General features: G+C 50.5%; 2 protein-coding genes across 2 annotated transcripts; one reads left to right on the top strand and one right to left on the bottom strand.

Moving 5' to 3' along the window:
- Positions 1 to 573: 573 nt before the first annotated feature.
- Positions 574 to 5,592, bottom strand: LOC133362236 (probable RNA-binding protein 46). The gene is made up of 4 exons (XM_061581169.1): positions 5,200 to 5,592; positions 3,702 to 3,800; positions 2,048 to 2,843; positions 574 to 1,541 (listed from the first exon to the last, which is right to left on the bottom strand). The coding sequence occupies exons 3-4, from the start codon at positions 2,687 to 2,689 to the stop codon at positions 999 to 1,001; spliced, it is 1,185 nt and encodes a 394-aa protein (XP_061437153.1). The 5' UTR covers positions 2,690 to 2,843; positions 3,702 to 3,800; positions 5,200 to 5,592; the 3' UTR covers positions 574 to 998.
- A 137-nt stretch (positions 5,593 to 5,729) lies between these two features.
- Positions 5,730 to 14,113, top strand: LOC133362232 (zinc finger protein ZFP2-like). The gene is made up of 4 exons (XM_061581165.1): positions 5,730 to 5,746; positions 6,074 to 6,136; positions 7,550 to 8,759; positions 12,952 to 14,113. Exons 3-4 carry the CDS (start codon positions 7,578 to 7,580, stop codon positions 14,086 to 14,088), a joined length of 2,319 nt encoding a protein of 772 aa, XP_061437149.1. The 5' UTR covers positions 5,730 to 5,746; positions 6,074 to 6,136; positions 7,550 to 7,577; the 3' UTR covers positions 14,089 to 14,113.
- Positions 14,114 to 14,212: the final 99 nt, after the last annotated feature.

Below are 14,212 nucleotides of genomic sequence, written 5' to 3'. Positions count from 1 at the left end.
GTGGCACAGGGATAGAGGCTGTGCAAACGAGGCGGTGCACGGACCTCTCCGTGTGTAGCAAAGTCGCTACGCTGAAGAGTTTTTCAATTTGATAAAGAATCAAATGTTTTGACATCAGAATGCGACGTGAACAAAATACTTTTTTCTCCCCGACATTTTCAAAACAAAATGGCGTTGACGCGTAAAACACCTGAAATCATTTTGTCTTTACGGATTCAGTTGTCGGTCGTCATTAGAGTGTAATGACAGGGTGACACCTGGTGTGACGAGGACGTGTGCGGGGCCACGGGGTGACGAGTCAAATGAGGCACAACGTGAAGTCAGGGCTGGTCCCCCCCCAACGAGGGAAACAGGAAAGGGGCGGACGGCTGAGTGGAGAGCGAGCGGCAGAGGTCGCAACCGGGTACCCGATACCCGTACCCTACCCGATACCCGGCTACCCGTACCCTACCCGATACCCGTACCCTACCCGATACCCGTACCCTACCCGATACCCGGCTACCCGTACCCTACCCGATACCCGTACCCTACCCGATACCCGGCTACCCGTACCCTACCCGATACCCGGTTACCCGTACCCGATACCCGTACCCTACCCAATACCCGGCTACCCGTACCCGGCCGGGTACGGGTAAGCCGTGAGTCACTGGTGAGTCACCGTGTGTCACTCATTTGCCAACGTCTTGTCTCTTCTCACAATTCAAGTTCCTAGAATCAACCCACCCGCGCCTGCAACGTGGCTTCATCCCAGAGGTCGCAATCGGGTACCCGATACCTGTACCCTACCCGTACCCGGCCGGGTACGGGTAGCCGGGTATCGGGTAGGGAACGTGTACGGGTACCCGATTGCGAGCTCTGGCATGCGGCAACGTGACCATGTCGAGTGAGCGGCCGGGCAACTTGCAGTTTGACGGTGAACACGGCAGAACGGATGTGAGCTTCAAGCGGTAGGACACCGTCCGCGGTCTGACGAACGCCGCCACGACGGCCACGCGGCACTACGGGTGCGTGCCGCTTGTCGGCAGGCGCGCGGCGACCGGCTGCCGGGGCGCGGGGAAGTCGCCGGGATACGCCGGGAGGTCCCGGACGGGGCGGCCGGGAGGCGCCGTCGCGACGGGGGCCGGGCCCGCCCTCGGGTTCGCGTCGCTGAGGATTTCGTGGAGGAGCTCGCTGGCAACTTCGCGCGCTCCCTCCACGCTGGAGCTCAGCACCGCGGGGAAGAAGCCGCTGCCTTCCCGCATCATCCCGGGAACGGAGACCTTGTACAGGAGGCCCATGGGCCTGCCGGGCTCCGAGTGAGCGTGCAGTTCGAAGGTCGCGTGGCCCACGCCGGCGCTCCGTAGCAGCGCCTGCAAACGCGTCTCCCACGACAAGACGGCCGCCTCCGGCAGCTCGTCCAGACCGACGGGCGTGGGCCGCGAGTGGCGGGGTGCCCGCCAGAGCTGCGTGCGCGCCGCCCAGCCCACAAACAGGCTGTGCGGGACCTTGCCGCAGACGGCGCACTCCGGCTGCGGGAGGCCTGGGACCGCCGCCACCTCCTCCTCGTCTTCAATTGCCTCCTCCTCCACCTCCTCCTCCACCACCTCCTCCTCCTCTACCACCTCATCCTCCTCCTCCTCCTCCTCCACCACCTCTTCCTCCTCATCTTCAGTTGCCCCCGCCTCCTCCTCCCCCTCCTCCTCGTCTTCCGTTGCCTCCTCCTCCCCCTCCTCCTCCTCCCCCTCCTCCCCCACCTCCTCCTCCTCCTCCTCCACCACCTCTTCCACCTCCTCCTCCTCCACCACCTCTTCCTCCTCATCTTCAGTTGCCCCCGCCTCCTCCTCCTCCTCGTCTTCCGTTGCCTCCTCCTCCTCCACATCCTCCTCCTCCACCTCCTCCTCCCCCCCTCCTCCTCGTCTTCCGTTGCCTCCTCCTCCCGCTCCACCACCTCTTCCACCTCCTCCTCCTCCACCACCTCTTCCTCCTCGTCTTCAGTTGCCGCTTCCTCCTCCCCCCCCTCCTCGTCGTCTTCCGTTGCCACCGCCGCGGCAGCAGCAGCAGCCGCCGCCCCCGGCTCTCGCTGCGGGATGGCCCAGTCCACGTTGATGTCCCGGCCCCACAGCCGGAAGGAGTACGGCAGCAGCACCCTGCGGGCCATGCAGGCCGCGCGGTGGCTCTCGTATTCGACGAACGCGTAGCCTCGGCTGAGGCTCCTGTCGTAGCGACAGAAGCGCATCTGGACGTCCACGACGCCCTCCGTGGCGTCGCTCATCGCCGCCATCACCTCGGCCCGCGTCTTGTCCTTCGGCAGCCTCGCCAAGAAGAGGCGGCGATTGTCGACGCTCACGCAAACCGCGATCCGTCGCCCCGGGCGGATCTCCAAGTCGTGGGGTCTCTTGACGGCGTCCGCGGCTTGCGAGCGCGTCGCGAAGGTGGCGAACGCGTAGCCGCGGTTCTCTCCGTCGTACGTCATCATGAGGCGCAGCTGGTACAGCTGCCCCACCGCCTCCAGCACGGGAAGCAGCTCGTCCTCGTACAGGTCGCGCGGGATCCTCGCCACGAACACCTCGCAGCCGCGGGCGGGAGGGGGGCCCTGCCAGTCGGGCGGCGGTCCCAGCTTCCTCTGTCCGTTCTCCTGGACGACGTTGTAGCCCGTGCGCAACATGAGGTCCAGAAGGTCCCTCTCCACGCAGCTCATGATGTCGAGCATCGGCGCTTTGTCCACGGCGGCGGTGACGACGGGGCAGCGGTTTGGGGCCCGTTGGAGCCCTTGACACTCACCGGCGCAGAAGCCTCGTGCCGACAAAGCCACGGCGGGGGGCGGAATCAACTCGTGAAAAGGCGGGAACTCGCTCGGGCCAAGCCTACAGGCCCAGCAGTGGAGAGAGGAAGAGAGAGTGGAGAGACGGATGGAGAGAGAGCTACCTTTGTAAACTCGGAAAATCACAATAAAATAAAAACCCAAGAAACTGTGTCTTGACCTTTGAACCGCCCTGTATAATGACCCCTCACCCCCAGTAGACGACCTGGTACCCCTCCTCACTCATCCACTCACTGACCCATCCACGCACCTCACACACCCACTCGCTCACACACTCACCCACCCACTCACCCGCACACCCACTCGCTCACACACTCACCTCACACACTCACCCACCCACTCGCCCGCACACCCACTCGCTCACACACCCACCCACTCACCCGCACACCCACTCGCTCACACACTCACCCACCCACTCACATCACCCGCACACCCACCCACTCACCCGCACACCCACTCGCTCACACACTCACCCACCCACTCACCCGCACACCCACTCGCTCACACACTCACCCACCCACTCACCCGCACACTCACCCGCACACCCACTCGCTCACACACTCACTCTCTCACACACTAACCTCACACACTCACCCACCCACTCACCCGCACACCCACTCGCTCACACACTCACCTCACACACTCACCCACCCACTCACCCGCACACCCACTCGCTCACACACTCACCCACCCACTCACCCGCACACCCACTCGCTCACACACTCACTCTCTCACACACTAACCTCACACACTCACCCACCCACTCACCCGCACACCCACTCGCTCACACACTCACCTCACACACTCACCCACCCACTCACCCGCACACCCACTCGCTCACACACTCACCCACCCACTCACCCGCACACCCACTCGCTCACACAATCACCCACCCACTCACCTCACCCACTCACTGATGATGATGAGAGAGAGAGAGACACGCAGACTCCAAATATACAGCAGTTGGCGTCGCCAGGGCCGGGATCGAACCCACGACCTCCTGCATACCAGGCGAGGTAGTTAACATCTCCTAGCCACCGTGATGATGATGAGAGAGACACACAAACTCCAAATATACAGCAAGAATCTTCAGGATCGAGATCAAACCCATGACCTCCTGTATACCAGGCGAGGGAGTTAACATCTCCTAGCCACCGTGATGATGAGAGAGAGACACACAAACTCCAAATATACAGCAAGAATCTTCAGTATCGGGATCAAACCCACGACCTCCTGCATACCAGGCGAGGTAGTTAACATCTCCTAGCCACCGTGATGATGAGAGAGAGACACAAACTCCAACTCCAAATAAAGTTTGAATGTATGCGTGTCGTTAAACCGGCCATCAGCCGACAGCCGATTCGCAAGGTTTATCACGTGACATACCGTGCCAATCTGTCACTGGAGCAGCACTAACCGGTTGTGTGTTGGAGTGTCTGTGTGTACACTGTGTGTGTCTGTGTGTCTGTGTGTGTGTACACTGTGTGTGTCTGTTTGTACACTGTGTGTGTCTGTGTGTGTGTGTCTGTGTGTGTGTACACTGTGTGTCTGTGTGTACACTGTGTATGTGTGTCTGTGTGTGCACTGTGTTTGTGTGTGTACACTCTGTGTGTGTGTCTGTGTGTGTGTACACTGTGTGTCTGTGTGTGTACACACTGTGTGTGTCTGTGTGTGTGTCTGTGTGTGTGTGTGTATACAGTGTGTGTGTGTACTGTGTGTGTACACTGTGTGTACACTGTGTGTGTGTGTACACTATGTGTGTACACTGTGTGTGTCTGTGTGTGTGTGTCCACTGTGTGTCTGTGTGTACACTGTGTATTTGTGTGTACACTGTGTATGTGTGTCTGTACACTGTGTGTCTGTGTGTACACTGTGTATGTGTCTGTGTGTGCACTGTGTGTGTGTACACTCTGTGTGTGTACACTGTGTGTGTGTGTACACTCTGTGTGTGTACACTGTGTGTGTGTGTACACACACTGTGTGTGTCTGTGTGTGTGTTTCCACTGTGTGTGTGTACACTGTGTGTGTGTACACTGTGTGTCTGTGAGTACACTGTGTGTGTGTACACTGTGTGTGTGTGAGTACACTGTGTATGTGTGTCTGTGTGTGCACTGTGTGTGTGTACACTCTGTGTGTGTGTCTGTGTGTGTGTACACTGTGTGTTTGTGTGTAAACTGTGTGTGTACACACTGTGTGTCTGTGTGTGTTTGTCTGTGTGTGTGTACACTGTGTGTGTGTACAATGTGTGTGTGTACACTTTGTGTGTGCACTGTGTGTGTGTACACTGTGTGTGTGCACTGTGTGTGTGTGTGTGCACTATGTGTGTGTGTACACTGTGTGTGTGCACTGTGTGTGTGTGTGTACACTGTGTGTATGTGTGTTCACCACGCCCGGCGGACCCGTTATTCGATCCCGACTCCTGCCGGGGGAGGCGCTCCGGGCGCGGCGGGTCCGCTAGGAAAACTCGGGATGGCCCGAGGCCGACTAGGCCGCAGTCTTCCCTCCCCTCTGTTCTAGATGGTGACGGTGTTGCTGATGTTGTTGATGCTGATGATGTTGTTGTTGTTGTTGATGCTGCTGATGTTGTTGTTGCTGTTGCTGATGATGATGTTGATATTTCTGCTGATGCTAGGGGTGGTGATGATGTTGCTGATGATGTTGTTGTTGATGCTGATGATGATGCTGATGATATTGTTGTATATGATGGTGTAAATGATGTTTATTGATAATGTTGATGATCGCAAACATCAACATAATTTATTAATTTATTCAGTTAGGGTAGCCTCTCATTGTGGGAGGGGAGGGTCTTGTACCCCAGAAAGCGACGTCATGTCATCTGCTGCCGCGTGACGTCATGTCATCTGCTGCCGCGTGACGTCATCTGCTGCCGCGTGACGTCACGAGCTAACAGGAAGCTGGAGGTCCGCGCGTGAACTGCAATCCGAGGTGAGAAATTCTCATCGTCGTGGTGGTTGTGGTTGTTGTGGTTGTTGTTGTGGTTGTTGTTGTGGTTGTTGTTGTTTACCAAGCTAGAGCCTCGCTCTCTCTCTCGTAGGGATGTCAATAGAGCAGCAGCAGCTTGTGAATCGATGTCCAAGTTGGAACTTTACAACGCGGGGCCTAGACACGCGGGGCCTTGCCTCCTGCCCTCGCCTGGTCGCGTTTGCTTTAATTCCCTCCCTTAAGTTTAATTTGTCTTCACGCGGCTCGCTACTTTGTCACTTTGGTTTATTGTAGATATTAACGCAGTTTTTTTTTTCGTTTTTTTACCAGCCCAAGCCCGCTTGAGCTGCTGTACCGCTCTTGTTTACAGAAGCTACCTGCCCACGACACAAGGTGGGTTTTGTCAACGCGTGTCTCGGTGTTTTGACTTAAAACTTTAGTAATTGCAGCAATTCATATTCTTGGTTCTTTCGGTAAAGTCACGGAGATTAAAAAGAATAACAGATAATAATGTTAAATAAAATAAAAAAAATTGCAAATAAAGAATAAACCCACCACGTTTCGATCGCAACACAAGTGGTCTTTTTTTAATTTAATTTCATGATCTGTTATTTTTATTTCCTATCTACGTGACTTTACCGAAAGAACCAAGACTACGCGTGTCAATGTCTGTCTGTCAAAGACGCTGATGTTGAATGTGGAGGGGAAAACCGGGGCGGGGTGTCTGGTGTAAACTCCACACCACCACCGGTTTACCATGGCACTGTGTGTGACAGTGTCAAGTTTGTGTTTGCAGTAAAGTCTATCAACTCTGTGTGACAGTGTTGAGTTTGTGTTTGCAGTGAAGTCTATCAACTCTGTGACAGTATCAAGTTTGTGTTTGCAGTAAAGTCTATCAGTGTGTGACAGTGTAAAGATGGTGTGTGACAATGTAAAGTATATTAACTCTGATGAACACGGAGGTGATATCAAAACAATAGTTTATTTTAGTTTTCCTCTGGAACTCTTTATAAGAGTGGAAACAGGAAGTTAGCACAGCACACACACGTGCAGCAGCTGACGTCAGATCTGTTCATCCCATCATTCAAGGACATCTGAGCCTGGCTTCATACCGCTAAGTTGCCACTGAACAACATTCCTGCTGCGGAGGGAGCTGCTAGGAACGTCGGGTTGCTCGCTCAATGGCCTGCAGGGTCAACGGCGGCGTGGTGTATTCCGCAAATATGCCCGACTGTGAGGGCGGGCACAAGCCGGCGTGAGTAGGTTAAACGTTGAGTTTTATAAGGGCACCACGGGGTGACCAGCCCCTCCCCACCCAGTCCCACCCCTCCCACCCACCACCCAGCCCCACCCAGCCCCTCTCCACCCTCCCCACCCAGCCCCTCCCTTCACGACGGACACAATAATCCCCTGTGGGCTGGTGTAACCAGGAGGTTCCTACCAGTATTAATTTACGCATTTCTGCATAACACAAATAGGATTGTTTTCAACACCCTTTGCTATGTCAGCTGAATTTAGTTCTTATACATTTTTATTTTGTAGCCAGACAGCCGAAATTGTGTGCTCGGAGTTTTGGGTTCACATTCATTTTGAAGATACGAGGGCTTCCAGGCATATTTATGACCATTCACCCTCTCATTGTGTGCAATAACAGCCTGTGTGATGAATTTGGGAAACTGTTTCACTACATCATGAATATATGAATAAGTATAGACGTGTAAGTCACGTGTGACTGTGTATATATGCATTCCGCTGTGTCTCGATACTGACGTGTAGATGGTGTGGATATTCTTTTTCTGTCTGCAGCTGTCGCTTCCTCTGCAGAATTGGTCTGATGGAGCAAAGGCACTCGGCGCAGCTCGGTGCGACAAGGCATCAATGCGACCGGTGTGCATACAGCACGGATCGTCCTGCAAATTTGACACGGCACCAGAGAACTCACACAGGAGAGAAACCCTTCAAGTGCAGTGTGTGTGGGAAGGCGTTTGCACAGTCATCTACTCTTGTAACACACCAGAGAACACACACGGGAAAGAAACCCTTCAAGTGCAGTGTGTGTGGGAAGACGTTTGCAAAGTCATCTACTCTTGTAACACACCAGAGAACACACACGGGAGAGAAACCCTTCAAGTGCAGTGTGTGTGGGAAGGCGTTTGCACAGTCATCTACTCTTGTAGCACACCAGAGAACACACACGGGAAAGAAACCCTTCAAGTGCAGTGTGTGTGGGAAGACGTTTGCAAAGTCATCTACTCTTGTAGCACACCAGAGAACACACACGGGAGAGAAATCCTTCAAGTGCAGTGTGTGTGGGAAGGCGTTTTCACTTTCATCTACTCTTGTAAAACACCAGAGAACACACACGGGAGAGAAACCCTTCAAGTGCAGTGTGTGTGGGAAGGCGTTTACACTTTCATCTACTCTTGTAGCACACCAGAGAACACACACGGGAAAGAAACCCTTCAAGTGCAGTGTGTGTGGGAAGACGTTTGCAAAGTCATCTACTCTTGTAGCACACCAGAGAACACACACGGGAGAGAAACCCTACAAGTGCAGTGTGTGTGGGAAGGCGTTTGCACTTTCATCTACTCTTGTAAAACACCAGAGAACACACACGGGAGAGAAACCCTTCAAGTGCAGTGTGTGTGGGAAGACGTTTGCAAAGTCATCTACTCTTGTAACACACCAGAGAACACACACGGGAGAGAAACCCTTCAAGTGCAGTGTGTGTGGGAAGACGTTTTCAGATTCATCTACTCTTGTAAAACACAAGAGAACACACACGGGAGAGAAACCCTTCAAGTGCAGTGTGTGTGGGAAGGCGTTTTCAAATTCATCTACTCTTGTAAAACACAAGAGAACTCACACGGGAGTGAACCCCGTCAAGTGCAGTGTGTGTGGGAAGGCGTTTGCACAGTCATCTGCTCTTGTAGAACACCAGAGAACACACACGGGAGAGAAACCCTTCAAGTGCAGTGTGTGTGGGATAGCGTTTGCACAGTCAGCACATCTTCATGTACACCAGAGAACACACAAGCATCAGAAGATCCACCAGGAGTGGAGTCTGAAATCAGCTTGTGAAAGTCAAAGTTCTGCAATGAGCCCATCCCTCATCAAACAAGAACCGGACGACAATCCCAGCTTGGACACTTTGAAAGGTATCGAGGTGAAATGTGAAGAGGTGAAGGTGAAATGTGAAGAAGTGATGGTGAAGAGCAAAGAAGTGAAGGTAAAATGTGAAGATGAAGATTCAACTCCAAAATGTGACCTTCACATCGATGGAGGCAACGTGAAGCAGGAGGAGAATTCTGACTGTGAGGCAGAGCGAGGCAACTCCCAGCAGTTTGTGGAAGTGGAGGTGTGGGTGGCCTCCGAGACAATACAAAGTCAAATGGAGACCCGGTAGATGTGTAAGCCAGAGACGATGTCGCTCCAATAGATGCACCTTTGTCACAGGCCTTTAATGACAAGAATGTGAAGTTGAACACTCAGTTCCTAGGTTCAACCTGCAGGGTAAGGGTGGCCAGTCTTTGTGGACCTGTGTGTTGGGTTGATCTCTGACCAGCAGAGAGCCAATAAGCTCCCAAGCATTCACGATGTTATAATTGCTTTTACATGGTGCTTAATCCGCTCAGCAACTCTGAGTTTTGTATCGTACCTCGTCTCAAACATTCTAAGAGCACCCCAAGTGGCAGCTGCCCCTGTGTGGCACACGGTGGTGGCCCTGCACCGGCCTGCGTGTGGACAAGAGCCTGTCAGTAGGGGGCGATGGTTGATGTGTAATCTCAGTTGTGGAGTTTGTCGGTAATGTTTAGAATTTGCTACATTTTTGACCCAGTCGCCAACTTGCAAAGGCCTACTCGTTTTGAATTGTACAATTGTGTGTTTCACATCCACTGTTCAGTAGAGGGTGCATTCTTTAAATAGCTCCTTGTTAATAAGATGTTATCTAAACTAAATTATTCAATTTTGGAAGAACGTAATCAACCAGGTAGGGTGTTGACTTGTGTTGGCTGACTCTTGTGTTGTGTTGCATTATATTTCTAAGTTCACTGTTTGTTTTCTAATTCACTTGTTGTACCTGACGATGGTTGCTTGTGTTCCAATCGAAACGTCGTATTCTATAAAATTTCGTTCTACGAGACTTTACTGAAAGAACCAGAGAATAAGATGTTATCTGATGCAGTATATTTCACTGCAGTTATTCAATTTTGTGCATATGCCTGTCAATAATTTAGAATGAATACTTGTCTGATTGTGTGCGTACATGTAACACACTGTATGTACACAATGCACACACAGTGTACACACACAGTGTACACACACTGTACACACAGTGTACACACACACAGTGTACACACACACACAGTGTACACACACAGTGTACACACACGCACAGTGCACACACAGTGTACACACACGCACAGTGTACACACACGCAGTGTACACACACCCACAGTGTACACACACACACTGTGTACACACACAGTATACACACACACACAGTGTACACACACACACAGTGTACACACACAGTCTACACACACAGTGTACACACACACACACAGTGTACACACACACACACAGTGTACACACACCCAAGGGGTCTCGATTCAAGAGATGGAGCAATGGAAAATGGATCTAAATCAACTTAAACTCCAACCCCGCTCTGTGACGTCACCACTCAGCATTACGTCATCCGCGTGAAACGCCAGGGGAGGTGTACCTCGCTAGTGACGTCATGTCACCAAGGATGTCACCCCCCTCCCCCCCGTCCACCGCGCTCTTGAACGTGACGTCACCTCCGCCTCGGTCACTGCAGATGTCGTTCCAATTGCCAATCCTTATTTGGGCAAAGCCACGCCCAGTGACTGGCGGCTCATTAACATAAAGAGTTCGTTAAAGCCGTCACGAGGTTATTGCAACGGTGTCATTAACATAATTTATTCATATTTAGTTACAGAGCCGCTCGTTGTGGGAGGGGCGTGTCTCGTGCCCAGGAAGTGACGTCATGTCACCTACTACCGCGTGACGTCACGAGGTAACAGGAAGCTGTCGCCCCGCGCGTGCAGTGAAATCCGAGGTGAGAAATTCTCATCGTCGTGGTGGTTGTGGTTGTTGTTGTTGTTGTGGTTGTTGTTGTTTACCAAGGTAGAGCCTCGCTCTCTCTCTCTCGTAGGGATGTCAATAGAGCAGCAGCAGCTTGTGAATCGATGTCCAAGTTGGAACTTTACAACGCGGGGCCTAGACACGCGGGGCCTTGCCTCCTGCCCTCGCCTGGTCGCGTTTGCTTTAATTCTCTCGCTTAAGTTTAATTTGTCTTCACGCGGCTCGCTACTTTGTCACTTTGTCACTTTGGTTTATTGTAGATATTTACGCAGTTTTTTTTTTCGTTTTTTTACAGCCCAAGCCCGCTTGAGCTGCTGTACCGCTCTTGTTTACAGAAGCTACCTGCCCACAACAACAACAAGGTGGGTGGGTGGAGGTTTTGTCAACGCGTGTGTCTCAATGTTTTGACTTAAAACTTTCGTAACTGCAGCAATTCATATTCGTAAAGTCACGGAGATAGAAAATAAACTAACAGATAAAGATATTAAATTAAATAAAAAATTGAAATTAAAGCAAAAAAACCCACGACGTTTTGACCGCAACACAGGTGGTCTTTCTTTAATTTAATTATCTGTTAATTGTATTTGCTATCTACGTGACTTTACCGAAAGAACCAAGACTACGTGTGTCAATGTCTGTCAAACACGCTGAGCGCGTGCTGATGTTGATTCTAAATGTGGAGGGGACAAGCCCTGCTGCTGTTGACCATGGCACTGTGACTGTGTGTGTGTGTGCCAGTGTGAAGTCTATTCACTCTGTTGAACACGCACGTTATGTCAAAACAATATTATATCTTCTTGCTTCTTTCGGTAAAGTCACGTAGAAGGGAAATAATACAAATAATACAAATAAAACATACTAAAATAATATAACAATATACTAAAATATTTAAATAATATGGTCATATAATATTATATTTCAATGTAAAGCTTTCGTGACTGCAGGGATTCATCTTCTTGGTTCTTTTGGTAAAGCCACGTAGAAGGGAAATAACAAAATAATACAAATAAAACATAATAATATAAAATATTGTATTAGTTTTATTTTATTATTTCCCTTCTACGTGACTTTACCTAAAGAACCAAGAAGATGAATCCCTGCAGTCACGAAAGCTTTAAATCAAAAGTTAAATTTCAGTTTAGTCTATGGGTCTCAACATGTGTCTCTGTGGGTCTTTATGTGTATCTGTGGGTTTCTATGTGACTCTGTGGGTCTCTATTAATCTCCATGGGTCTCTATTCATCTCGCTGTATCTCTATGGGTCTCTATGTGTCTCTGTGGGTCTCTATTAATCTCCATGGGTTTCTATTAATCTCCATGGGTCTCTATTCATCTCGATGTATCTCTATGGGTCTCTATGTGTCTCTGTGTGACTCTGTGGGTCTCTATGTATCTCTATGGGTCTCTATGGGTTTCTATTCATCTCCATAGGTCTCTATTCATCTCGATGTATCTCTATGGGTCTCTGTGTGACTCTGTGGGTCTCTATGGGTTTCTATTAATCTCCATGGGTCTTTACTCATCTCGATGTATCTCTGTGGGTTGAAATGGAAACAGGAAGTTAACACAGCACACACGTGCAGCAGCAGAAGTCGGATCTGTTCATCCCCAGCATTTAAGGACATCTCAGCCTGGGTTCACACCTCTGAGTTACGATTGAACATTAATTAACGCATTTCTGCATAACACAAACAGTGTTGGTTTCAACACCCTTTGCGATGTCAGCTGAATTTTGCTCTCAGAAATATTCCTTTTGTAGCCAGACAGCCGAACTTGTGTGCTCGGAATTTTGGGTTCACATTCAGATTTATGACTATTTGCCCTCTCATTGTGTGCCATAAAAACACGTGTGATGAATTTGGGAAACTTTTTCACTACATCATGAATATATGAATAAGTATAGACGTGTAAGTCACGTGTGACTGTGTATATATGCATTCCGCTGTGTCTGACGTGTAGATGGTGTGGATTTTCTTTTTTTATGTCTGCAGCTGTCGCTTGGTCTGATGGAGCAAAGGCGCTCAGCACAGCTCGGTACGGAAAGGCAACAATGCGACCAGCGTGGATACAGCACGGAGCGGACTGTAAATTTGACACAGCACCAGAGAACACACACAGGAGAGAAACCCTTCAAGTGCACTGTGTGTGGGAAGGCATTTGCATGGCCATCAGTTCTTCAGATCCACCAGAGAACACACACAGGAGAGAAACCCTTCAAGTGCAGTGTGTGTGGGAAGGCGTTTTCACGGTCATTTGCTATTAAAACACACAAGAGAACACACACGGGAGAGAAACCCTTCAAGTGCAGTGTGTGTGGGAAGGCGTTTGCACAATCACCACATCTTCAAGCACACCAGAGAACACACACGGGAGAGAAACCCTTCAAGTGCAGTGTGTGTGGGAAGGCATTTTCACAGTCATCTTCTCTTATAAAACACCAGAGAACACACACGGGAGAGAAACCCTTCAAGTGCACTGTGTGTGGGAAGGCATTTTCACGGTCATCTTCTCTTAAAAAACACCAGAGAACACACACGGGAGAGAAACCCTTCAAGTGCAGTGTGTGTGGGAAGGCATTTACACAGTCATCAAATCTTAAAAAACACCAGAGAACACACACGGGAGAGAAACCCTTCAAGTGCAGTGTGTGTGGGAAGGCGTTTTCACGGTCATTTGCTATTAAAACACACAAGAGAACACACACGGGAGAGAAACCCTTCAAGTGCAGTGTGTGTGGGAAGGCGTTTTCACGGTCATTTGCTATTAAAACACACAAGAGAACACACACGGGAGAGAAACCCTTCAAGTGCAGTGTGTGTGGGAAGGCATTTTCACAGCCATCTTCTCTGATAAAACACCAGAGAACACACACGGGAGAGAAACCCTTCAAGTGCATTCCGTGCGGGAAGGCGTTTACACAGTCAGAACATCTTCAAGTCCACCAGAGAACACAGACGCATCAGAATATCCACAAGGAGTGGAGTCTGAAATTAGCTTGTGAAAGTCAAAGTGCCGCAATGAGCCCATCCCTCGTGAAACAAGAACCGGAAGAAAATCCCAGCTTGGACACTTTTAAAGGTAATGAGGTGAAATATGAAGAGGTGAAGGTGAAATATGAAGAGGTGAAGGTGAAGAGCGAAGAAGTGATGGTAAAATGTGAAGATGAAGATTCAACTCCAGAATGGGACCTTCACATCGATGGAGGCAACGTGAAGCAGGAGGAGAATTCTGACTGAGGCAGAGTGAGGCAACTCCAAGCATCTTCTTGGTTCTTTCGGTAAAGTCACGTAGAAGGGAAGTAATACAATAATACAAATAAAACATGATCAAATAATTCTCACGACGTTTCGGCCACAACGC

Source organism: Lethenteron reissneri, unplaced genomic scaffold, assembly GCF_015708825.2.
Source record: "Lethenteron reissneri isolate LAM-NWPU_2019-01 unplaced genomic scaffold, ASM1570882v1 scaffold_1408, whole genome shotgun sequence".
NCBI lineage: Eukaryota > Metazoa > Chordata > Hyperoartia > Petromyzontiformes > Petromyzontidae > Lethenteron > Lethenteron reissneri.
This window is presented reverse-complemented; position numbering and strand designations above follow the sequence as displayed.

Bases quoted from the DNA above. Each gene is read 5' to 3' on its own strand.
- LOC133362236 (XM_061581169.1), bottom strand. From the start codon at position 2,689: ATGCTCGACATCATGAGCTGCGTGGAGAGGGACCTTCTGGACCTCATG. The intron at 1,542-2,047 runs GCGGCGGCTGCT...ATTGAAGACGAG, and splicing joins TCCCGCAGCGAGAGCCGGGG to GAGGAGGTGGCGGCGGTCCC.
- LOC133362232 (XM_061581165.1), top strand. From the start codon at position 7,578: ATGGAGCAAAGGCACTCGGCGCAGCTCGGTGCGACAAGGCATCAATGC. The intron at 8,760-12,951 runs GTACACCAGAGA...AATTTGACACAG, and splicing joins CACAGTCAGCACATCTTCAT to CACCAGAGAACACACACAGG.